Consider the following 26302-nt stretch of genomic DNA (forward strand, 5'->3'; position numbering starts at 1 on the left):
AGCAATGTTGTTGCAAGCTTCAGTGCTGTATGGGCGAGTATCATCACTGAAATATTTATATAAATTTACAAAAAGCTATTATTTTCAGTAAATTCTTTTAAAATGTGAAAAACAAACATACTTAAATATTACAGTAATTTTGTGTCGGAAAGAAAGGATTTTATTAAATTGCTCATTAAATTACGGTAAAAGAAAACCTAGCTTATAAAATTGATGCTAGAGAAACGTTAAATTTGATAAACTTATTCCTGTTTATTCTCCGCGTATTACATTTGATTATATAATTTCACGTGAATCAGACCTATTATCAAACGATAATCAAATCGAGGAGTTAAATCAAATCATTGTATTTTTCAAATATAGATTTTTAGGTCGAACGATGCGATATTATCAAAGCGTTATAGATCGAGGTCGATAAAAACAACAACGATATATATATATATATATATATATATATATATATATATATATATATATCTAATTACATTAGAGAGAATTTTTTTAAAATCCAATATATCTTTAATAATATTTTTTTACATCTTCACTAATTACAATTTTAATCTCGATAATATTCTTTTCTCGACCTGGAACAATTTTTTTTCTTATGAAAAATGCAAAGGATTATTATTTAAACTTTCAATTTTCAACGTTATACATTTTTAAGACTATAAGCGCTTTTTCTTCTTTAAAAATAAAATTTTACTAAAGTACCGTCTATTTTGAATTTTTCTAAAAGATATATTTTTTTTGTTATCAACGTTTTTCAAAATTGCAAACTAATCTATATACTATTTCAAAACTTCAATATTTTTCTTTAAAATCTTAATAAAAATATTTAATATTTTAATTTTTATATATTTTTTCGATCACTTTTCAAGATTACTGTGCTGTCAATTACATTCTGATAAACGAGTATTTCGGTAAGATAAAGTCTTCGACTGTTACACACATACATTTATGTAAATGGATTATTGAATTGATAACTACCAGAAACTGTTAGCAACCTAAAAATCTTTCGAACAAGACCAATCACACAAAGCTGCCAAATCAAATATTAATAAATAATATTATGATATTTAATATTGCTTTTTATCTATGTATAAATATGTAAGTAAATATTATATGAGAAGAAAAGAGAAAATAAGAGGAAGATAGAAAGAGATTCTCTTGCAAAATGCTTTTGAAACTTGCTATCTTTAAAAGACACATATGTTCGGTATTTTGTACAATAGCAACGCGATTACACATACACAATCCGTGCGCGTGTATATGTGTATAATAATTTAATTAATTTTTTAATTAGATTTTAGAAGATAGATTTTGCAATTTATATAAAAATCCGCAGATTTCTATGTAATTTTTTTGTTACATATAATTTTTTTCTTTAACATTTTCTATTACAATATACAATAATTTAATATTAAGTAATTACAAATTGCGTAATTAAAATAAAAGTATCATATACTCAACACTTGTATAAGTCTGATGCGAACTGCTGCAAAATTAAATTTGCAAATTTCAACGTTCGTTTACTGATCGCTATATTAAGAATATCCAAATACACACATGTAATATGTTTGCATCTGCTTTAATATCCTCTTAAGTGATTTTTTTAAAAGAAAAATTTTGCCAATGTTAAATATGATAAGCCGCACTCATGTTAAGCGATAACACTCCGTACGCTTATAAAAATCATTTCGAGTAGAGACAAATTCATTAGTTAGCAGTTTAGTGTGAATGAAGGAATAGTTTCTGGTCCCTAACTTTAGCGACTGGATTATTCACGATGAAAGGTGAGGGCTCACGATTTATGAAATTCTAATAGAGTGATAAAGTGGAGGCAAACGAGATATTGGATAGTTGATCGTTGAATGGCAAATGTGTAGGGCGATTGTTTATGCCCACGAAAAAAAGAAGATTGTGCGCAGTGCAATTTATCTCTTGTTTAATTGTGCATAAATGTCGACAAGAGAAGTATAAAATAATTATAGCAAATATACATATGTAGGCGTAAAATATTTTTAATAAATAGTTATTTCTCGTAGAGATTATCGTTATTGCATACATTTATGATCAAATTAAAAAATATTGTTCGTAAATTTAAACAAGATATAAAAGTAACAAACAGAGAATTATGCAACATGCATATCATCGAATAACATATTATTTATATAATTTGTAGAATTGTGCGTGCTTATTCAAATAATTATTTTTAACATCAATGTAAACATTTTCTCATAATAAATTATTCCTTTTATATATATTATAATATTTTTTAGTATAATTATTATTATATGATAAAATGTTAAGTATATGTTACTTTTTCTAATTGTATTAAATTTTGTAATTTCTTTTCTATATGAAATATATAAAATATTATCTCTCTCTCTCTCTTTCTAATTAACAATCTTATCAAAATTAAATAAAGAGATATCAAAGAAAAAAATCAGATTATTAATTAAAAAATAAGATATTAATCTAAATAGATATTACAATAATTAAGTTTTTTCTTGAAATTGCTTAATTTGTTCAATTCTTAGATTATACAATATTAATGATACTTTTGTGTATATACATATATACTATATATAATATTAAATTTTTTAATACATATAAAATCTCGCCAACACATCGCATTTTCAGATTTCAATTCATTTCACCACCCTGACATCAAAATATTTACGATTGATAAAAATTCTCCTAAAATTTTATCCGTAAATGAAAGATACTAAAGTTTTATTTTTGATAATGTTTGAATTAATTTATTAACGATAAATCGAAACATCAATCATATTAAAATAAATTGTCAAAAAAGTTAAATTTTATTTTTTAAGTTTAATCTACCTATTTAATCTATTGTATTAATATCATTTATTTAATTGTTGTATTAATGTCATAGATAATCAATATTATTATATATTTATATTGAATTAATATTACATATATATTCTTATATTTTAGATATATATTTAGTGGTCATTTTATATATGACTACGTTGAGCATTGCACTCAACATATCACCGGTGATTGATTTTCCGACAGAATGTCCGACAAATGACAACTCACGGGATAAAATTGTTTACTTGCCCCATGAAAATGACTGTACGAAATTCTACAGTTGCCACATGGGAACAAAGGGGGAACCACTAGATTGCCCTTTCATGGATAAAAACGGTAACAGATTGCACTTCAATCCCGTACTTCAGGTATGCGATTGGCCCTGGAATGCAGGCTGTCAAATTAAATCAACATCAACTCTGATGACGCCGACGAGTTCTTTAATACCGCCGATTTCACCGTCAAGTTCTCCGACGACAACTTCATCACCAAGTCTTTCGACATCATCGATATCGTCATCAAATTCTCCGATGACGCCGACTGTACAACCAAATTCTTCGATATCGTCGACGTCGTCGTCCAGTTCTCCGACGACGTCGACTTTACCATCACATTCTTCGACATCGCCGACATTGTCGTCAAATTCTCCGACGATGCCGACTGTACCATCAAATTCCTCGACATCGCCGACGTCATCGTCCAGTTCTCCGACGACGTCGACTTTATCACCAAGTTCTTCAACTTCGTCGACTTTACCACCAAGTTCTTCGACCTCGTGGACTTCATCGTCCACTTCTCCGACAACAGTGACCTCATTGTCTAGTTCTCTGACAACGCCAATATTACCACCAAATTCTTCAATATCGATCACTTCATCGTCCAATTCTCCAACGACGGCGACTTCATCACCAAGTTCTCGGACGATGCCGACTGTATTACCAAGTTCTTCGATATTGCCGACTTTTTCGTCCAGTTCTCCGACGATGCCGACATTACCATCAAATTCTTCGACTTTATCGTCCAATTCTCCGACCACAACGACTTCATCATCAAGTTCTCCGATGAGGCCGACTTTACCACCAAGTTCTTCGACATCGCCAACTTTATCACCAAGTTCTTCGGTATCGCCGACATCATCGTCCAGTTCTCCGACGACATTACTATCAAGTTCTTCGACATCGCCGATTTCGTCGTCCAGTTCTTCGATAACAATGACTTCATCATCCAATTCTTCGATATCATCGACTCTGCCAGCAAGTTCTTCGACATCATCAAATATCATAAAAAATACGACATCGGGAACGTTGCCTTTGTGGACTTGTGAATTTGATGATAGAATACATATGATTCCCCATAAAATTATGTGTGATCATTATTACACATGCTTTAACGGTATAGTAAAACCTGAACCAAAGAAATGCGATCGCAATTTACTCTTTAATCCAATTCTTCGTGTATGCGATTATCCAGAAAATGTAAATTGCAATTATATTCCCAATGTTGTATGGAATACAACAACGACATCATTAGCTTCGCCATTGTCGATACAGATAATTTCGCCGCTGAATCCTCCGTTGCCAACAATGACTATAACAGCAGCTTTGACAACGATTACAACGGCAATGACAACTACACAAAAAACTTTCAAAAAACCCCGCACGAAATGTCCTTCCAAAACATCAACCGAAGTAGCGCGGATTGCTCATCGATGTCTATGCAACGTATATTATGAATGCGTGAATGGTGACAAGATACATCAAACATGCCCGAACGGGATGCATTTCGATTATGTGCGAGAGATTTGCGATTTGCCCGAAATAGTGAACTGTGTCCGGCCTATTACAGCTATAGATATTCTAATGGGCAGCTGTCAGAGTAAATGCTATCCGGAGGGCAAAGCATTTCAACATGAGATTGATTGTTCGTCGTATTATCTATGTTCTGATGGTGAGAGAATTCTAAAACACTGTATTGCGGGACTTTACTTCAACGTTACCCTCCAGATGTGCGACTATCCGACAAAACCAGATTGCGACTTAACTGCTATGTTCCTTACGACGATCACTCTAGGGGATTGTCCTCCTCCGGATTCCACAGAAAAAGTACTGTTGCCTCATGAATGTAATTGCGAACAGTATTACGAATGCGTTAAAGGAGATCACGCACTTCGAACTTGTCCAAATGGTCAACATTTTGATCGCAGTCGGAACATTTGCAATCATCCAGAGAACGCCAAATGCCCATATGTTTGTCCTTGTACTACAGAAAAAATATTGTTGCCCCACGAATGTAATTGCGATCGGTATTACGAATGCATTAAGGGAAGGCAAGCACTTCGAATTTGTCCAAATGGTCTATATTTTGATTATATTCAGAAGATTTGCAAAAATCCAGCTGAAGCCAATTGTGCAACCACACCTAATCCAACGACAACTACAGAAACGACAACAACAGAAACGACAACAACAGAAACGACAACAACAGAAACGGCAACAACAGAAACGGCAACAACAGAAACGGCAACAACAGAAACGGCAACAACAGTAACGGCAACAACAGTAACGGCAACAACAGAAACGACAACAACAGAAACCACAACAACAGAAACCACAACAGCAGAAACGACAACAACAGAAACGCCTATCACAACAACACCTATAACAACTACAACAGAGAACATTCCTGAAAAACCACGAAAAACATGTCCTCCTCCAGGATCGACTGAGGAAGCACAAATCGCTCATCCTTTGTTTTGTAAGTTCTATTACAAGTGCATAAATGGTGAAAAGATACTGCAAATATGTCCGAGCGCCAAGGATTTCGATTATATACGAGAGGTTTGCGATTGGTCTTGGAAAGTGAATTGCATCCGGCCAATTCCAACGTATGATATTTTAATTAGTGATTGCGATAATAAATGCTCTCAAGAAGGCAGAGCATTTCGGCACGAAACCGACTGCTCCTTGTATTATTTATGCTCCAATGGTAAAAAAATTCTAAAATACTGTAAGGCAGGACTCCACTTCAATGTTACCCTCCAAATGTGCAATTATCCGTATAAGAGTTGCAATCTCTCTGATAATACTTTATTGATAACTACTTTAAACGTTTGCCCTCTAAATTCTATAGAGAAAGTACGTTTTCCTCACAAATGTAAATGCACGCATTATTATGAATGTGTTAATGAAAGAAATTTTCTTTTTGAATGCCCGGATGGCCTGCATTTTGATAACATTCAGCAGGTTTGCAAAGATACAGCTGAGGCCGGTTGCGCCACATTTCCAGAATCCACTCCCACGTCCATTATTCCTACTACAAAGTTGCCCGAAGAAACTGATAAAACAACGACTAACAATCTCGATCCATCTACCTGTATCGGTACCTGTCCTGATGCGGACCCTTCATTTGCAGTGATTCTTTCTAACAAAGATTGCAAGAAATTCTGCATGTGCAGTAGTGGTATTGCATGGGTTCAATCTTGTCCCGAGCCTCTTTATTTTGATTCCAAAGATAAAGTCTGTAAATATAAAAGAGATGCTGTTTGCGTCGTACTTTCATCTAATCAAGATAAAGTTTCAATTTTTAATGAAATGATCGATGACAAGAATTCGATGAAACTTCTAAACGATAAAATTAATGATAAACGAGAGATACATGATAATTCTTTGTCTAAAATACGTATTTACAATCTCGATCCAGCTACTTGCATTGGTACATGTCCTGATGAGGATCCTGCATTTGCAGTGTTACTTCCTAACGAAGATTGCAAGAAGTTCTGCATGTGCAGCGGTGGTATCGCATGGGTTCAATCTTGTCCTGAACCTCTTTATTTCGATTCCAAAGATAAAGTCTGCAAGAATAAAAGAGACGCTGTTTGCGCGAAACGGTTATTCAATCAAGATCACGCATTTATGCTTCATAGAATAGTCAATGAAGAGAATTCAATGCAACCTCTAAATGATAAAATTAATGATAAACAAGAGATACATGATAATTCTTTGTCTAAAGTACGCATTTACAATCTTGATCCAGCTACTTGCATTGGTACATGTCCTGATGAGGATCCTCCATGTGCAGTGTTACTTCCTAACGAAGATTGCAAAAAGTTCTGCATGTGCAGCGGTGGTATAGCATGGGTTCAATCTTGTCCTGAACCTCTTTATTTCGATTCCAAAGATAAAGTCTGCAAGAATAAGAGAGACGCTGTTTGCGCGGAACGGTTATTCAATCAAGATCACGCATTTATGCTTCATAGAATAGTCGATGACGAGAATTCAATGCAATCTCTGCACAATAAAAATAACGACGAACAAGAAATACACGACAATTCTTGGTCTAAAATACGCATCAACGCCGATCTCGATCCAGCTACTTGTATTGGTATATGTCCTGAAGAGGATCCTCCATTTGCAGTGTTACTTCCTAACGAAAATTGCAAGAAATTCTGCATGTGCAGCGGTGGTATTGCATGGGTTCAATATTGTCCTGAACCTCTTTATTTCGATTCCAAAGATAAAGTCTGCAAGAATAAGAGAGACGCTGTTTGCGCGGAACGGTTATTCAATCAAGATCACGCATTTATGCTTCATAGAATAGTCGATGACGAGAATTCAATGCAATCTCTGCACAATAAGAATAACGACGAACAAGAAATACACGACAATTTTTGGTCTAAAGTACGCATCAACGCCGATCTCGATCCAGCTACTTGTATTGGTATATGTCCTGAAGAGGATCCTCCATTTGCAGTGTTACTTCCTAACGAAAATTGCAAAAAATTCTGCATGTGCAGCGGTGGTATTGCATGGGTTCAATATTGTCCTGAACCTCTTTATTTCGATTCCAAAGATAAAGTCTGTAAGAATAAGAGAGACGCTATTTGCGCCTTACGTTCATTTAATTAAAATCATGTTTGTACGATTGATAAAACGATCGAGAAGAATATTTAGATGAAATTTCTAAGTAAAAAGCATTTTAATGAACGAATAACGTAGGTTTTGATTTGAACTAATTAGTTTTGGTCAATTTCTTTAAATATTCGAGATTTTAAAAATTGATATTGCATTTATTTATCCACATATAATCTTGTAACGTGATTTATAATTCAAATTTTGAATTTATTTTAATTTTTTAAATTTAATTCAAATAAAATCTGATATACACACACAATATATAATACATATTTATGAAAAGCAATTATTGTTCACCGATAGTTATTTATTTATAGAAGTCAGTTCATTATATTCCACGATGAACTCTCCGCCTTATTGTAATTTATAGACTAAAATTTATTTTTTAATTAACTTTGTATGTTGTAATAAATCTGTGAATCACCATAAATTGCTGCAATAATTTTGTTATTATATTTATCTTTATAATAATATATTTTTCTTTATAATTGATTATCGATTATATATATAATGGATTATTAATTATATTATTAGTTATATTAATTTAGCATTATACTAACAGTACTTAACCATCTAACAGAAATTCAAAAGTAATTGCTAATAATCTTTTTTAATTTAAACTTTAATTTCTTTCTGATGTCAAATATCTTTATAAAATTAAGCTTCAAAATTTTAACAAAGTCTACTCGAAAAAAGAAAGAATATCTGATATTTTTAAAAATATTTTATGATAGAATGTTAAATATATATCTAATATATAAATATGACTCTCAAATTAATATTAATATTTTCTCCAATATTATATATTAACAGTAATTTTATTTAATTAAAAATTTAAATACAAATGGTTTTAACAGAATCAATATGTATCAACCGATATGTTTCCACACGGTTTTATCGAAATAAAGTTCACTAATAAACGGATGGCAGTTATTCCTCATTTATTCGTCAGTTCAGCTTTATTATGCTTGTTAAATATTATTAACAAAGAAATTTGTACATATAAGATTAAATGGGATTACAATCTTGCTACCTAGATTCGTATCACATAATTCGTAGAATTCGACTTATCTCAAGCGTCATTAATCGGATTCCGATTTGAATGTTTTCTTGACAAAAGATTACTCATTCAGCATCCTCACACGCTCTCTATCATCTTCAGGCACTGCATCGCAACTATTATCTTCGACGAGATATTCATAACACAAAACTAAATCGCGGCGAAGAGAAAAAAGCGAGAAGTTAATTTAACATCGATAGATGTTACGATCATTCGTAAACTCGGGACGGTGAAGAACTTTGATATATTTCAGTATCGAGAGGAGAAATTAGGGAGATTAGGAGAGAAAGAGAGGATGACACGAGGTCATTTATTGTACATCGTCGTAATTGTCAATCATGTCCGAAAAAGAGCCGGGTCGTGTAGCGACGCGCGATGTATGCTTGTCGATGTTCCGAAAGTCATGGAACAGAACCTGTTCTTTATTCTGCCTGATCTTCTGCTGCCGCCGCGCATCCTGGATCATTCTAAGAATTTCCCAATTTCTTAACTCCGTCGACATTGGTGCTATGTCACTCCGTTTGCCAAATCTACGCATTGATAATACTTTTAATCTTAATATATTGCAATTAATTATATTTTACATTATATTGAATTAATTTTATATTGTTTTTTGCTATTTGATGCTTTATATTGAGATCTGATATGTAGATTTTTTTATTATAATTCTGTGCAATTATTATCTATTAATTATTCTATAAAAACTTAAACTTTGATTTAATCTCAGATAAGATACTCAGGTAAACCATGTTTTATTTAAGATATATCCTACATTAACTTACAATTAGTAACTAACTTTAAGCAATACTATTATTTATTGGATTATATATTACGAAAATAATATCCCATAATGCTTGCGAATGTAATCGTTACCTCGCTTTTGCGAGCGACAGATAATAATCTCTAACAAGATTGACATATTTTTTCAAATCCTCTGAATTGGCAATCTCCTTTGGTCTGGTCAGTCTCGTCATAGATTTCGGTTCAGCGTGGATAATTGAGGTTCCCACAACGATGGCCAATAGTAAGCAACACGAGAAATGAGCAAGGCTCATCCATGTCCGCATTTTGAACGGCTTGAAATATTAGTAGTCTCGGTTGCTGCAACGAGACGACGAAGCTTATGCATATATAAAGAAACGGAGAGAGAGAGAAACAATATGTACGGCTTTAAACTTCACACGCGTGCGATCAACTCGCGGGAAGAACACGCAACATTTTCCTTTTCGCGACAAAACTTTCCTTGATGCGCATCAAAGGAATACGATCCAAAGTTTCTTAATACGTTTCCAAAAGTAGTAAAACTTTCATCTGACAATGATCAAGTATCGCTTCCCACTCGCTTTCAAATATAAACACTTCCGAAAGAAGAACGCAGCGGGGGTGGTTGAGCGCGAAAGATAATTAGGGTGCAAAAACTGATGCGCATCTTCGACATCTCTCGAAAAAGCCGCAGAATTCTTCGAGAAATTGTTGTTGAGAAATGCTTTGTTCCTAAAGAATGCCATACTGAGCGGTCGTTGTGCTCTAAATGAAAAGAAAGTTACGTTCCTAACGTAACTCTTCATTTATTCCGTTCAGGGGAATCACTGAAGCTAAATTTAGTCGTTTCTGTACTATAAACGTAGATAAAATTGGCCGTTACTAATACTGTATATTCTATTTATATACTGCATCTCGAGTTTCCGCATTTTTCTCACCTTTAATTTGAGAGAAAATCTTCAAAATTCGAAAATTCTAAAAAATCTTTGAAAAATTTACTGCTGAGAAAAACATGTTACAGAATCAGATATTTTAATCAAATCGCAGGTACATAACATCACATTCTCGGAATATTAAATTATGTCGTAAATTCCAGTGATTATGGTAAAATGTGTAGGATTAAAAGACACTCAGAATTAAATAACGTGTACGAAATCCGGCGGATGCAATAAACTGTTATGGCAATTGTACATACACAATTACATAGGAGCACAACGAATTGTTATTTAATTTCATCATTTTATAAAGCTATTTAATTTCAAATAAATATTGGTGCATACATCAAAGATTATTGAGAATAATCAATCGATGTTATTAATTTAAAAAAAAAAATTTCCACATTTTATATTTCTACTATATACTGGGTGGCCCATTTTAATCCATCCAGTCGAATATCTCAAAAACCAAGTCCGGAAGAGAAAAATGTTTCAAACAAAAGTTGTTTGGCTTCAAGGGAGCCATAAGATGGTGACTTGGTTTTTGAGATATTCGACTGGATGGATTAAAATGGGCCACCCAGTATATTAGATAAGAACGAAAAGTTTTAATTGATTTCTTGATATAAAAATCATGCTTTGGTTCGCGAAGAAGACATGAAATTGTCCGAAATATATCAGATGAATTTTACTATTAAACTTAACACTTTGTTTTTAATTCTAATAAATCATCAAAATAATTTGTGGAATTTATATTTCTAGTATATTTATCTTATTTAATCCTACTTGTTGCGGATGAAAAATCAAAATATCAATAAATCAAATGCATATATCCGATGGAAGATTTTATTATGAGAATGGAATTGCGATCATTCCATAATAAATTTCATTTTTCCATTATTCATACCGCTAATCTAATATAGTTTTGTTGAGGAAAAATAAACTTAAGAAGAGAAATTTAATAAAGAGTATTAAAAATCAATATTTATACGTAATATAGAATTCCGGTTAGATATGTAAAATTAACCAATTAATGAGATTAAAGAAACAATAGGCGAGCAGAAATATCGCAGCAAAGAAGTTTTACAGTCGAAATGCGGAGCAGAATGGAATTCGCGAATGAAAGCAAAACCGTGAAGTAGATTTACCTGTTGCGTAACGGACAACTTTATCGATAATGGACGGACTCCGTGTAGGATACGAAATCGTTTGAAATCAAATATCAGGGTATACTCGATCGACGAATCGAAGTCATATTAGTTTGTATTTAATATTCCACCTTCGAAAGTACGCCAAAATTTTTCCATGCCACGTGACATGATCGAGCATTAATGCCTCAATAAATATGAGATACGAAACTAATTTAAGAACTGTAGGTTCAATAGGTCAATCATTATCTATTAGATGGATCTACGAGATATATATATATATATATATATAGATATACGATCTGCCTTTGCTATAAATATTACGTATGACACGTGTCTCTTGATATTTTTTATTTTACGAAAAAATGTATTGAATAAGTTGCATCGTGAATGCTTTGAAATTGAATATCGGGATATAAGAGATAAACGGATATTTTTTTCTAAGTTTCTTGTTGCACTGCACGTTCTTAAATTTCAACGTATCTCTTAAGTGCTCTGTGAAATTGGAATACGTTATCGATCTCAAACGTAAGACTTCACTTTTGAAAACGCAGCCACGTACTTTTAGAGATATCTCGGTGAACTTTGAACTAAATCGTGAGACGACAATCACATGCTCGATTTTTTAAAGAATTGCAAGAATTCGTAATTTTATTACACGGGAACATAAATAGCACCAATATAATTCCATTTCACATATTTTCACATCCTTTAAATACAGAGCGATAAATTCTATTGAATCGACGCGCGGAAAAAGCGCGAGATATTATAAATTGCGGCACCTATAGAAGCAAAGAATTTTTATTATGATATTAAGTATAAGATATACCGATGTTTAACATCTCTGCTGACTTGTATTTATACAGGCATTTTCATTCATAAAATGTCTCAAAATAGAGTACGCAATAGATAATTACAAATACTTAAATAGTCCGTTGAACGTTCACTGATCTTTCAATACGCAACTCAATCTGACGATAAAACAAGGGGGATCAAATTAATCAAAATATTCGATCAAATATAAATTTATATGAACATATATAGTTTATCTAATAATTGAAAATATTAAATTTTGCGATAATTTTAAGCTGACGATAATTTCAAAGTTGTCACACTCGTTTTTGATACGTTCGCATTTAAAAGAATCAATAATTCTTCTGATCGTATATTTGGGACTGATTCACAAGCAGATAAGTCGACAGTTTAAAAATTTTTTTTTAATTCTCTGCGTGATCAAATAACGTAATAGATTAAATGAAAATTGCAGATATAATTTGTTGTGGGTTTTTTTTTTTTTTTATGTTTCTTTAATGGTTCCTTGAATTGTTATAACCGCTCTAATAAAAAAATGTTTTGTTGCAGAAATATAATAATTATTAGTAATTATTATTATAATATTATTTCTCTTTACATTTAGAGATTTGTTCAAAGATACGTCATTTTTTTTTTCTCTTTAAAAATTTCATTAATTAATAAAAATGACATAATTAAAAATATAAAAGTGTATGCGTGTGTGAAGAAAGGAAAATTTTTATTATATACATAGCAGCAGTAATGTGCAGATAAAGCAAAGTCGATGAAGCAGAAACGTGCCGAAATGAAACGTACTCGACAGAGATCGCAAGCGTTGAAGGCACTGATAACAATTTTCACTTAATGGTTAGTCGGCCGGCACGTGCAATTGAATGAAAATATCCGTTATTGTTTGTCGACATTGTTACAACCGTAAGACTACATCATCAGTTATACGGAGTGAGTGAATACAGCTCCGTCCTACCGTCTTGTCAGCCATGCGTATCGTTACTGCCACCGTCGACGTTACGATTATGAAGACTCGCTTTCCGTCGTGGGATCTCGCAGATTGTATTATGCGAAATCTTACGAATTGCGATTGTAGTAAGAATGGCGAAGCGAAATATTACGTTGCCAAATACGATAATGATCCAGACGTAGTATCTCGGAAACGTGGCGGGTACGTTATATTCATTGTTAGCTGCATCAGAAATGTACGAAACTCGCGAACTGTATCGCACAAACTATATCTAGAATTACGTCTCTTACTCTGAATTGTACAAAGTAATTTTGATGTAATGCATGGCGCGAAAAACTTCAAAGTTACAACTACAATTACTAAATATTATGATCTTATATAATTTCATAAAAATATTTTATCTTAATGATTTCTCTCCTTATAAATTTCTCTTTGATACATTTATATAAGATATTTCGATCCCAATACCTTTCGATAGAATAACGATCGCACAGATTTAAAAAATGCGAAATTATTATTCAGTTAATGTATAATTAATCGATGTATCGTATTAAATTTTATTACTCGCTGAAGGCCATTATAATATGATGTTTAGATAGCGGCAGATTAACGCAAAGCAGCATGATGATGCATCGAAAATTTGCGCTTTTATAGAAAATGCCACGATATTATTGATGACTGTGATTATAGCTATTATTCATTCAATTTCAATCCTGAACTTTCCAAAGATATATTATGAATGAATGTCGAACATGTTTTAGATGTGTGTACGCGGCGTATATAATTATCTCGGCGGAAATTAAGTTCGACATATCCATACGATAGTGCGAGATGAAAAAGGACTAATAATAAGTAAACTTTTAAACGTCAAAAACAACATGAAATTAAAAAAATTATTAAGATTTCATGATTATTCTGTGATAATATTCTCTTCTCATGCTATATCGGTCTCGCTAAATCTGTACGTGTACGACTCGTTTATCGGATATTTCGCCAAATAATAAACGATTTCCTGGAAACTCATGAACGTGATAAACCATAGAGGCTATCTGCTGATAGTGCGATCTCACGTCCGATACTCGGATTGAAATTAATTATGTGACCTTTACGGGCATCTAAAGAGACGATCGAGTTCATAGCGCGCGTGACGTTTTTCATAAGAGCGGAGGAGCATGCCGAATCGGCCATCTTCTCGCCTTATAGCAGCTGAGAAGCTAAAAGAATTCACATTATTATTTTGCGAAGCGTCGAGTAAGATACGACGGAGAAATATCTCTTTTTTAAAGAATAGACGAAATTCTATATTAAATAATAATTCTCCCACGGAATATATTTTCATATTTAAAATATAACATTGTGGAATAAAATCTCTGCTATTTTAACGAACATGTGAAAATATAGATATATTTTGAAATTCAGATAGTTTGATTAAAATAATGAAATTCCTTTCAAAAAATAGACTTCAAATATCGTAATACTTTAAAGATGAAGAATTGATATTTTAGGAAAAAAAAAAAAAAAAATTATAAAATGCCATTGTAAAATATATTGTATTCTTCATGTTTTCTTATATAATCCTCGAGAATGTATTACACAAAACATTAAAGAATTTTTTCATTTCCCTATATATTAGGTGTACAACTTTGCTTCCGCCGTTTTCCTATAGATGGCTTTAGCGGTAAGTAGTGGTCGAAATAAATAGATCATAGACGTCATGCGATAAACTTGGGCATCTGACAACATAACCCCATAGAAACATTAGTCGATTTGTGTCTGCATCATAAAGTTATTCTCGATTGAAAATGTCAGTTTACGAGCCAAATTCTCGTCATTCGCGGGAGGTTTTAATTTTCTGCTTCAATATGAAGAAATCTGCGGCTGAGGCTCATCGAATGCTCTCAAATACTTATGGTGAAGCCGCTATTAGTGAAAGAACGTGTCGTGAGTGGTTTCAACGCTTCAAGAACGGTGATTTTCACGTCGAAGACCGGCATAGCGGTGGAAGAGAGAAGGTTTTCAAAGATGCAGAATTGGAGGCATTGCTTAATGAAGACTCGAGTCAAAGTCAAAAGATGGGAGAAAGTAGTGGCCAGCGATGGACAATACTTTGAATCATAAATGTATAACCAGTTTTTTACAATAAAGCCTCGAATTTCGGAAAAAAAACGGCGGAAGCAAAGTTGTACACCTAATAAATCCCTTCTCCTCTGTGTCCGAAATATTTTGTCGTAACTTTAATTATAAGCTGCCAAAATAAAAATGGAATTCTTCAAGCTGTTAATGACGAGGGATTAAACACGATATTAATTATTATAATTTGCTTATGGAATCGACTCAATATAGCGTCATACAGGCGTCGGAATAAATTCGTTAAGAGATAAGCGCGCCACGTACGAAACACAAAATGACAAGAGGGGTCGCGAGGCCATTTCGCTAAATATAATAAACTTCATTGTGTCGCATCGCGAATACATGCGATTATACACGCAAGGTAAGGACAAAACGAGTGCGTAAAGCAAGCACAGAGATTATATGACCGATTACAACGATAACGAAGTTATCGAATCAATCACGGGATTCGATTTTCAGGCGCGTTCTTCCGTGGCGATGACACGCTCATTACACATTGACCGATTACCTCCTTCGATAAAACATGTTTTTGCTCACGGCACTATTTGTGACAAAATTCTTATAATTGGAACATTCTTTTGTAATAAAGTCGATTGTCTGCGAAGATTTGTCGGTTAATAATTTCAGTATATATGTATACCCGCAATACATGCTATTTTATTATATGTAAAAATTTGTATTTATCAGATCACATAGAAGTTGCTTTCTAAAAACATTACTAGTAGCAAGCAATTTCGCGCGATAAAAATCTCTTATTACGCGTATTATAGAAATACGTAATATCGAAACAATTAATCATGCTAAATATAATGTTAATGTTAAATGCTAAATATATAAGAAAGTATTAAATAAAAACAAATTTACATGTATTTCTTGATAAGATAATATTTATCAGTGTTAATTAGCTATGCATTTATTTTAAATTTTGCCTGATTCAAGTAGGATGCATACTATTCGATTATGTATACATTTTTGTAACTGCTTTTTAAAAAATAATAAAATATATCTATAAATTAATCGTATTAAGAAACTGCATAGAGTCTGCTATAATTTGTTCTTCCGAGATAAAAAAAGCCTAATAATTTGAATATTAAATAATTATTTTTTGTTTTATTTAATATGTAATTTAATTCAATTTTTTTTTTTTGCAATATACAAAATTCGTTAAAACAAAATTGTATTTAATATTATCACTATATAAACAATTAAGAAAGTAATTACAAGCAATTAACAATCGCAAATTTTCGAAATTAATTTATTAAAATTCTTTATAAATGCTCTTTCAAATCAATAATAGAAACATATTATACATCTTAATTATTGCGAATTTATATTAAGTCACTGACTCCCCGCATATACTCACCAAACGACAAACAAATTTCCGTGACGATTGGCTAATCGATTAGCTAATAAATCGCGATTGAAGACAAATATCAGCTCACACTTGAGGGAAATCCTGAATCCGTCTCACTGGCACCTAGCAAGTTTCTCTTGACTTATTCGGCACCCTGATGTATCTTTCTGATGTACTGGCAAACGTTTCAGTAGTTCGGATCGGCCGCTGAGCCGCCCCGACAGGAGTATATATACCTACTTGCGAAGGCATCCCCCGGCTGCAACCCGTAGCCAATCCTCGAGGTTCAACCCCACCAATCGTCCTCCTACTCGCGGCTCCTTACGTGGATCTTCCTTTCATAGATCCCTCGCACTCGTACGATCGCGCTTTTCTAGGTAAAATGCGATCGCTTAACTCGATATAAAAAGATTATTTTACTATACCATTTTTACCAGAAATATTATCCACCTCCATATCAGATCGATCACAAAATAATGCAAACTCTAATTAATTCTTAATTTTAATCATTTATTGCAAAATATATATATATATATATATGTACAATCTTTTTTCTCATGCTGTCTTTTTAAAAATGCAACAGTCGTATACTCCAAAAATGTATATTTAATTATTATTTTTTTGCAACTGGATATTCATTTATTTATGTCTCTGAATACAGAAATTTCGGAAACCGGTAATTCTCGACGAATGGTAAAAGATGAAACGAACGATGCTTTTATAACGAGCTGATCAAAATCAAATGTTATTACAATAAATCAAGAGATTAGATACACACGACGGAAAATTTCTTACATAACAAGATTACTCATCTGTCGCGAGAACTATAATATCATGAACAATCTATGTATGTATGTAATCATGTATTAAATACATTATTTTAATAGTGTAAGAAAATTTAAGAACTTGTTTTTAATTATACGCGCGCGACTTGTTGTCAACCGAGAAGATACTGTATTACGGTACCCATACAGCACTAAAGCTTGCAACAACATTGCTGCAATATTGCAATATTGCATATTGTAGTTTAATGTTGCAGAAATATTACAAAGACATTATTTTACAATATAACTTTAGTAATGTTACAGCGACATTCCAAAAATATTCCAAAGAAAGTATTCGATAATCGCTAATTCATTCGTTTACCGCTATGCGGCGCATATTGCGCTATCTAGTTTACAAAGAGCGACTAATAAGATTAGAGATATAATAACTATTTTTATTAGCTTAAATTGTATGATATAACCCCAACACAGGGGACTCAGATATTGGACTAAGAATTTTTTTAATAGTTTCCATTCTTATATAAAATCAAAAATTTGATAATAATTTTCTAATATGCAAAAGATACTTCAGATTTTAATAAATAAATTTTGAGATTATATGAAGACAAAAGAGAGATGTGAAAAAACTTGTATGCGTAAATCCACCACAATCTTTTTGCATATCTGAATATTTCGGATACAGAGATTGTGAATTTACAAAATTGCGAATTGAGTTTTTTCTTATTTCTCTTAAATATTCTTTGTCACTGAAGGAAGTCGAATGTGTATCAAAAAATTTGCAATTTATAATTTCGTTATTATTATAGTACAGAAAATCTATATACACACTAAATCCTGATTCTTATATGCCTAATTTCTTATTATTTTTTTTCATATGTTAAAGATATTATGTCGATAAATATACATAAAGCATTATTGCATATATATTATATTGCTATGTTGCTGCAATATTATATTGCAATATTTCTGTAGGCGGACATTTTACTGTTGCTGCAATATCATAACAACGTTGCAGCAACATTTCGTAATGTTTCTGCAATGTTGCAATCTTGCAGAAAAATGTTGCTGCAATGTTATTGCAATCTTACGGTGCTGTATGGGTAATATATACATATAGCAACAGCTTTGATTGTAATCCTATTATTCAAATTTTCTCGCCAAGCAATCTGATAATGAAATAACCTTTATATTAAAATTCGACTCGTACGATCCATTCGCCGGTTTGCACCTCCAGGACAAACAGTTACAATGTAGGTCGAGTAGATCCACTTTGGAAAAGTTTAATAGAAACATATCCGGCACGCGGTACAAGCACCAATCACGCGATCGCCAAAACGTTAAGTATCCTTTGGTTCAGTAATTTTTGAATGGCGATAACGACGTGAGGCTTACACGCGTCGCGAAATCTGGTAGATAGGAATGACAGGAACGATAACGAGAAAGAAAGAAAGCAACTATAAAGAAACATAATCCCTCATGCGTGGGCAGATAGATCGTGACGGACATACCGACAAATACAGCCAATAAGAACTTGGCTGAACGATGACGAGACGAATAGAAATATTGTTAATAAGAGGACATCCTGTGGCGCGAGGATCCATCGTCATCCATTTTAATTCGCGTTAAATCCGTATCTTTGCCAATATTGATTATTTTGATTTCTTTTTTTTTTTTGCGTTTAAATTTCCAAGTTATATATAATCTGTTTAGAGAGAAATTATCTTTTGTCCATCATATACATTGAATAAAGAAAATTATATCAAAAGTTATTACTTTTTGCCATTAAATATATATAACGGGATTGAATCTAAAAAATGTAGACATTACGAACGGATCATCGTGCAATTAGCTCTTTTAGGAATAATAGAGATTGATAAGATCAATATTTGTCAACATTTATCTGAAACTGACAAAACCAGTTAATTGGATAAAATCAGCTTTATAAAAATTGCAAATTAATTTAAATCGTGTTTTATAGAGACAGTTTGAAATTAATTTATATATACATATCTGTTTTTTTTTAAGTACAGAGGAGATTTGCAAGAGAAGACAGAGAGAAAAATATATATATACATAAATGCATTAACAATAACGAAATAATTCAAAGAAGGCAATTTTAAGAACGATGATCTTGCCATTATTCACAGTAGCAGCTTACAAATATGCGACAGCATATTTATTAGGGTAAAATAACTCTTTCAGCTTTAAAACAGAGAAAAAATAACTTGGTTCATTGTCACCGATTCACCCTTAATTTGAAATAGATAGAGAAGCACTACGTGATAAGAGAATCCTGCGTTTACGAGGGTTCTGTTAAGCTTTCTCGATATATCCCCTCCTTTTCAACGATTCTTTTCGCCCCTCTGTCCCCCTAATACGTTCTCGTCGTGCTTATCACCGCCGTTGATTTATAACGTCACCCATACAGCACAGAACATTGCAATTACATTGCAGTAATATTACAATCTTGCAAGTTGCAATGTAATATTGTTGAGACATTATTGGAACATATAATTGTAATATTTTATGAGAATGTTACAGCAACATTTCAAAAACATTGCGAAAAACAGTTTTCGGTAATCGCTAGTTCGTTTGTTTATCAGTTTAATTTATCCGATACAATCCCAACACAGGGAATTCAGATATTGAACTGATTGTTCAGTAATCGGATACATAAATATCCAAAAAAGTTAAAATTATTCGTTACTTGTCTACTTAAGATGTAAAATAGAGTCTAATATCTATATAAGTAAAATTTTAACTTTTATGAATGAAATTATTTAATCATTACTATTTTCTTAAACTTGTAAATTATTTATAAAATAGCGATGTTAACTAGATAACAGAAAATTGTTAAATAGTTTCCATTCCTATATAAAACCAAAAATTTGATAATAATTTTTTAATATACACGATATTTCAGATTTTAATAAATAAACTTCGAGAATACATAAAGACATCCAAGAGAGAAAAAACTCGTAATTGCGTAAATTTACAATCTTTTTTTCTTATTTCTCTTGGATGTCTTTATATATTTTCAAAGTTTATCTATCAAATTTAAAGCGTTCTGCATATTTGTAGCAACGCATTTCAATATTACGAATACATTGCACCGTAACATTATTGTAATATTACATTGTAATATTTCTAAGGGCGGACATTTCAACGTTGCCGCAGACTTGCAGTAACATTGCAGAAACATTTCGCAATTTCCATGCAATATTACAATGTTTCAATGCAAGGTCTATGCAACGTTTCTGCGATCTTTCGGTGCTGTATGGGCAATTGAACGATTTTGCGGATGTTCCGCTTACATTTACTCGTGGCGGTAGTAACCCTTGAATAATGCCAATAAGCAATCGCTAATATATCGCATCGCGGAATGCCTTCTTCTATTCAAGGAGATCATAGTCGAAAGAAAACAGAATACGATGGAAGATTGCCTGGGTTGATGCATTAAGCAATACGATACGACCGGTTTGTCGAAGCCGCTTAACGATCGTTCGAGACGGCGAAGAAGATTCGCAGACGATGCATAAAAAATGTCATTGCGTGACTATCAAGTCTGTCGCACTCATGAAACAAGTTTAATTTAGCCTGATATAGGAGTTCACAGGGTAGTCTTACCCTTCCGTCACAAAGGAAAACGATAAAATTACCGCGGAACGGAATCAGCAGGGGCTGCGTCTGAGAAACATACTTCCGTTGTTCAGATTGTAGTTGTCGGTGTAGAATTTTTGATTTAAACTAAGTGCGCGCTCGCATTCGTGTATATTTATAAATATGTTTAAAATACATTTTGCCCTCGCGGACTCGTTTTACGGCAAAGTTATAGAGAAGTTTGACGGTAGATGAGTTAACCGACAAAGTTACAACCAGTTCCGTAAATCGCGGGTTACAGTTATTGTGCAAGCTCGGAAAGAAGCTTGCTCCGTGAGTCGAACCGGAATAATGTGTGCGCGCGAGTCTGTATAACAAATTGTAATGCAACAAACTATTAAAAAAAAAAAAAAAACTTACCAATATACTTTTAATATATTTTACTTAAATGTTGTAGAGAGAGAAAGAATAAAAGTATATCAGAGAGTTTTTTAAAACATATATGAAATATTTCTATGAAAAAGCTATGACGTTTCATTTTATACATTTACAACTCTTGTATAAATAATTTCTGTTGTTGATACGAAATAATTATTATATAAGAATTATTTACACATCGCAAATCATGTATTAAATAAAGCTAAATTATTAACCGTTATACTTGTTTCGGATATCTATATTAGAGGACAAAAATAAATAATCCAGCGAATAAAATGCATGAATAATATTAGATAAATTGGATAAAGCGCGTGAATTATAATATTCAATTTTATGTGTGTGGAAAAAAAATCGTGACACACACACACATTCTCTCTTTTATACAAATATAATTTCGGTACATACATTAATTAAGTTTTATCTGTGTAATCCCCATTCGTGCGGCGGTGCATCCTTGTCTTCTGATAATTTCCATTGCGCATAATTGTTACTATAAATTATAAAAGTATCGCGCCGACTTTTATTTTAAAAGTTCAAAACAACAACATGCGCAGCAAAGCAAAATATTAATATTAATTTCCCCGTTCTTGTTTTTATTAAAATACGCGTCGAATGACCATTATTATTTAATTATTTTTTTAAATCTTTTTGAACATAATATATAATTTTATTTCAAATATTTGGATAAGAAATGATTCTATTTTGAAGTATTTATCGGCGATTACGCATCGAACAAGATGCTAAGAATATATAACTCTGTTCGTAGACTCTACAGATAACGACTTATCTGGTGCAGGTAAATCACAGATAATTTTAAGCATGTATCTCATGCTAATTTATTTATTAATTTTCCTTTGCTAATATATTATTTGTAAATTTAAAAAAAATTTATGTAATACCTAATATATTATAATATTTTAAAAGCAAGATAAACATTTAATTTGTAAGATAATATAAGAGTATTTGGTACTTATCTCTACGATATAAATTTATTTTACAATTTTACGATAGTACTATCACTGTAATCACAAAATTTCTTTTTTAAAAATGCATTCAGTGTTTTAAGAATATCTTTTTCACATAAGACAATTCTCCGTTTAAAAGAATGCAGACTTTTGACATGTTTTATGAAAAGATTCGATATATAAAAAATTATTTAGCATAACTGGAAGAGATATTTTTAAAATTTATTACTATACCAGATTGCTCGCTTTTAAATAATCAAATTATTGAAATATATTAAAATTCCCAGATCCTGATGTAGTTTGAAAAACTTAGTTAGCCTTGAGCCAAGTCGATCTTTAACCGTATTAATATTCCAATTATCGCGTCGCTGTTTTGAAATCGCGAATACACGAAAAGACCACCGGCGCTCTCGCCTTCGTTAACCACCATCGAGTCTTGTTCATTCGGTTAAATGGCGACTATAGAAAAATATCGCTATCCTCTAATAAACATCACGAATCCGAGGAATGATCGGGAAGGAGAAATAATAATAATAAAAAATCAGTGATAAAAAGGAGGCACCGTCGACGGGAAGCGAGCGACCATCCGCCGCCGATCTGCGAGCGACGACAACGAGGTCGTAGTGGGGAAGACGGGAGAAGAGCAGTCAGAGTAAGGGAAGACAACACACATGAGCAGGAGAAGGAAACTAACTATGGTGATTATTTGTAATGGTGGTGGTCGTGATGGTGGCGGTGGTGGTAGTGGCGGTGGCAGAATCTCCGCAACAGGTAGAAGAAAGAGGGGGCGAGGAGAAGGAAGAGGAGAAGATCGGGCGCGCCAGAGAGACGAAGAAGAACGCGGGAGAGAACGGTCATTGCCACTACCTCACCTCGAGAGACTATACGCGCTAGAGTCTCCGTCATCACGAAAAGCATCGACCCCGACACGGTCTACCATCCGCGGCTATCCCGCAGTTTAGCCTGCCGTCGTTTATACCTATCTACCTATTCGACTTCACCTACCTATCTGCCTACCTACAAACTCGTGGGGGGGCTGTTGTGCTCCTCTCTTACGAGGACGCGAGCGAGCGAGCGAGCGAGCGCGCGCGCGCTCGGCCGATGCGTGTCGTCGTGGCCTGCCGATTCTTCGTGCAGGGGGAGCGAGACCGCGAGCGAGTCCCACCTGGATCGAGGGTTCGGTTGATCCAGAAGTCGTGAACCGAGCAAACCAGTTCGATAGGTGCCAGCCGTGGCGAGCAGATCGAGCCGGCGGCTGCCAGTCCGAGTATACGTCGAAAGGTTCACGTTCTTCCATCCTGACGCGGTTCTCGTCGCGGATCCGACTGTCGCGAGTGCCCCGAGGTCGATCGAAGGGCGTTCTCCAAGCCCAAGGAGGTTGCCGGGTTACAGATGAGACAGGGAGGCGCCGGGCGCGAAGACTCCACCACTCGACAGGCTTCGACCACGTGGCCGCAGGTGCCCGTTGCGACCGAGAGTGCCAGGCCTGGATGACTGACTTTCCAGGTGATCTCAAGGTGATCTCAAGGTGGAACGTTCCGAAAATCGGACTCGTTAGCTCGAGACATCGTTTATACTAGGACGACGATGCATCATTGCGAGGTCTGAGGAGAACTATAGAGCAGAGACGCGACAGAAGCAGAAGCAACAGCAGCTCGGCGGTGTCAGTCAAGGTATGCTTACGTCTCAAGGTCTCGGGTATATGAAGAAGCGTCGCTTTCTTGCGCGAGTGGCCTTCGCTGAGATTACAACAGACAACTGTCGGTCGGTATGGTTTATGCCGGAGGGGGAGGGCGACGCACTTTGGCGGATAATTAAGCGGTTCCTGCGCTGCCGCGGGTTTCACGATGGATACTGAACTTGGACGAACAGGTGGTGGTTTCGCTCCTGCGGTCTCTCGTCCTTGATCCTCGGGGTCAACACCGGCGCAATTTATATATATATATTTTTTTTTGTTTCTGCGGTTGAATAGTCAGTAACTATTAATAGACCGACAAAGTTTAACTTGTCCCAAAGAATGTATTAATTTTATTACAGCAACGTTTGATAGATTCTAGTTTAAAAAATTGTTGATATCTTGATCTTTTCTAAAATGAGGATGTAACTTTGCCTATAATATTTCTTTAACAATATTCTTATGCAAGAATATCTTCAGCAAGATACATTTCATGTAGTTAAGCATTTAAAATATGCTTTGAAAGAAGCCATACCGTTGAATTAATTATATGAATAAATTTTAATTATAGTAAACAAAAAGGGCAAAAGTAAAGATAAATAATTTACATTTGGTTAAATTAAACTTAAAGCAAGTAAAATATATAAAAATGATGGATTGCACAGTGGTTTCATTTCAGTAAATATCAAAATCATCCGCTTAATGAACACGGTTTATTGGCCGAATAATCAATTCAGAATTTTATACGTGTATATGACCGTGACGTACTACATCGACGAGCGGGACATATTGCCGATCCGTTGTCGAAGTTAACCGCATGCTCTTTAGAATAGCGGTATACTTGACTCGTTTCAGCTGAATTTTATTCGTACGTGGCACCCGGGCACCCGTGCGTGTACCCGTACGTGTGTAAACTAACGTCTATCTTTGATTTTACGTAGTTTCATGCATTATTCATGCGGTTTCGCTGAGAAAAAATCTAGTATTCTTTGAAGCAACGTATTTATTTCGACAAAATAGCTTTTAAACGCTTCTCTAAGACGATATGAATTATCGCTGATAAGACTCACTGTTTTTTATCGGGATGTTTGTAATTTGTTAATACTGATACGGAGATAGTAACTTAGACTTGTTTAGTTGTGTTAACTTAGAAAGGTTTGAATTACAATCGAAATCGATATTTTTTTCATACTTTCGATCTTAATTAAATTTCAATCTGCGTGTGTGTGTGTGTTTTTTTTTTTTGGTATTTTAAATACAATCAGATCATATTCTTTTTTAAAATTATTTAATTTATAGTTTTGCCGAAACTTCCTCTTTTAATTCTCTAACAATAAGTGGGAAACTGTTCGTTCACTATAAATTCGAGATATAAACCCATACAGCACCGCAAGATTGCAACAACATTGCAGCAACATTTTTCTGCAAGATTGCAACATTGCAGAAACATTACGAAATGTTGCTGCAACATTGTTATGATATTGCAGCAACAGTAAAATGTCCGCCTACAGAAATATTGCAATATAATATTGCAGCAACATAGCAATATAATATATATGCAATAATACTTTATGTATATTTATCGACATAATATCTTTAACATATGAAAAAAATAATAAGAAATTAGGCATATAAGAATCAGGATTCAGTGTGTATATAGATTTTCTGTATTATAATAATAACGAAATTATAAATTGTAAATTTTTCGGTACACATTCGACTTGTTTCAGTGACAAAGAATATCTAAGAGAAATAAGAAAAAACTCAATTTGCAATTTTGTAAATTTACAATCTCTGTATCCGAAATATTCAGATATGCAAAAAGATTGTGGTGGATTTATGCATACAAGTTTTTTCACATCTCTCTTGTCTTCATATAATCTCAAAATTTATTTATTAAAATCTGAAGTATCTTGCATGTTAAAAAATTA

At 33.4% G+C, this 26302-nt stretch overlaps 2 protein-coding genes across 5 annotated transcripts in view; one reads left to right on the forward strand and one right to left on the reverse strand.

The window, feature by feature from the left end:
- Positions 1-2957: 2957 nt before the first annotated feature.
- Positions 2958-7742, forward strand: LOC138934116 (uncharacterized; the record flags this gene model as incomplete). Its single annotated transcript, XM_070297553.1, has 2 exons — positions 2958-4158; positions 4369-7742. Coding segments are annotated over 2 exons (4575 nt in total), but the record flags the coding sequence as incomplete, so codon positions are not given.
- Positions 7743-8666: 924 nt separating this feature from the next.
- Positions 8667-26302, reverse strand: part of LOC138933819 (neuropeptide Y-like) — a 90540-nt gene continuing 72904 nt past the window's right edge. For 3 of the 4 annotated variants that reach the window (XM_070296838.1, XM_070296837.1, XM_070296839.1), the window contains 3 exons: positions 16918-17281; positions 9682-9909; positions 8667-9338 (listed from right to left, as the gene is read on the reverse strand). In XM_070296838.1, coding sequence (XP_070152939.1) covers positions 9119-9338; positions 9682-9875 — 414 coding nt within the window. In that variant the 5' untranslated portion in view covers positions 9876-9909; positions 16918-17281 and the 3' untranslated portion in view covers positions 8667-9118. The remainder of the gene's footprint in view (positions 9339-9681; positions 9910-16917; positions 17282-26302) is intronic. The other variant, XM_070296840.1, reaches the window with a different exon arrangement.

Source organism: Polyergus mexicanus, unplaced genomic scaffold (assembly GCF_030449975.1).
Source record: "Polyergus mexicanus isolate NDT 795.1 unplaced genomic scaffold, iyPolMexi1.0 SCAF_6, whole genome shotgun sequence".
Classification (NCBI taxonomy): domain Eukaryota; kingdom Metazoa; phylum Arthropoda; class Insecta; order Hymenoptera; family Formicidae; genus Polyergus; species Polyergus mexicanus.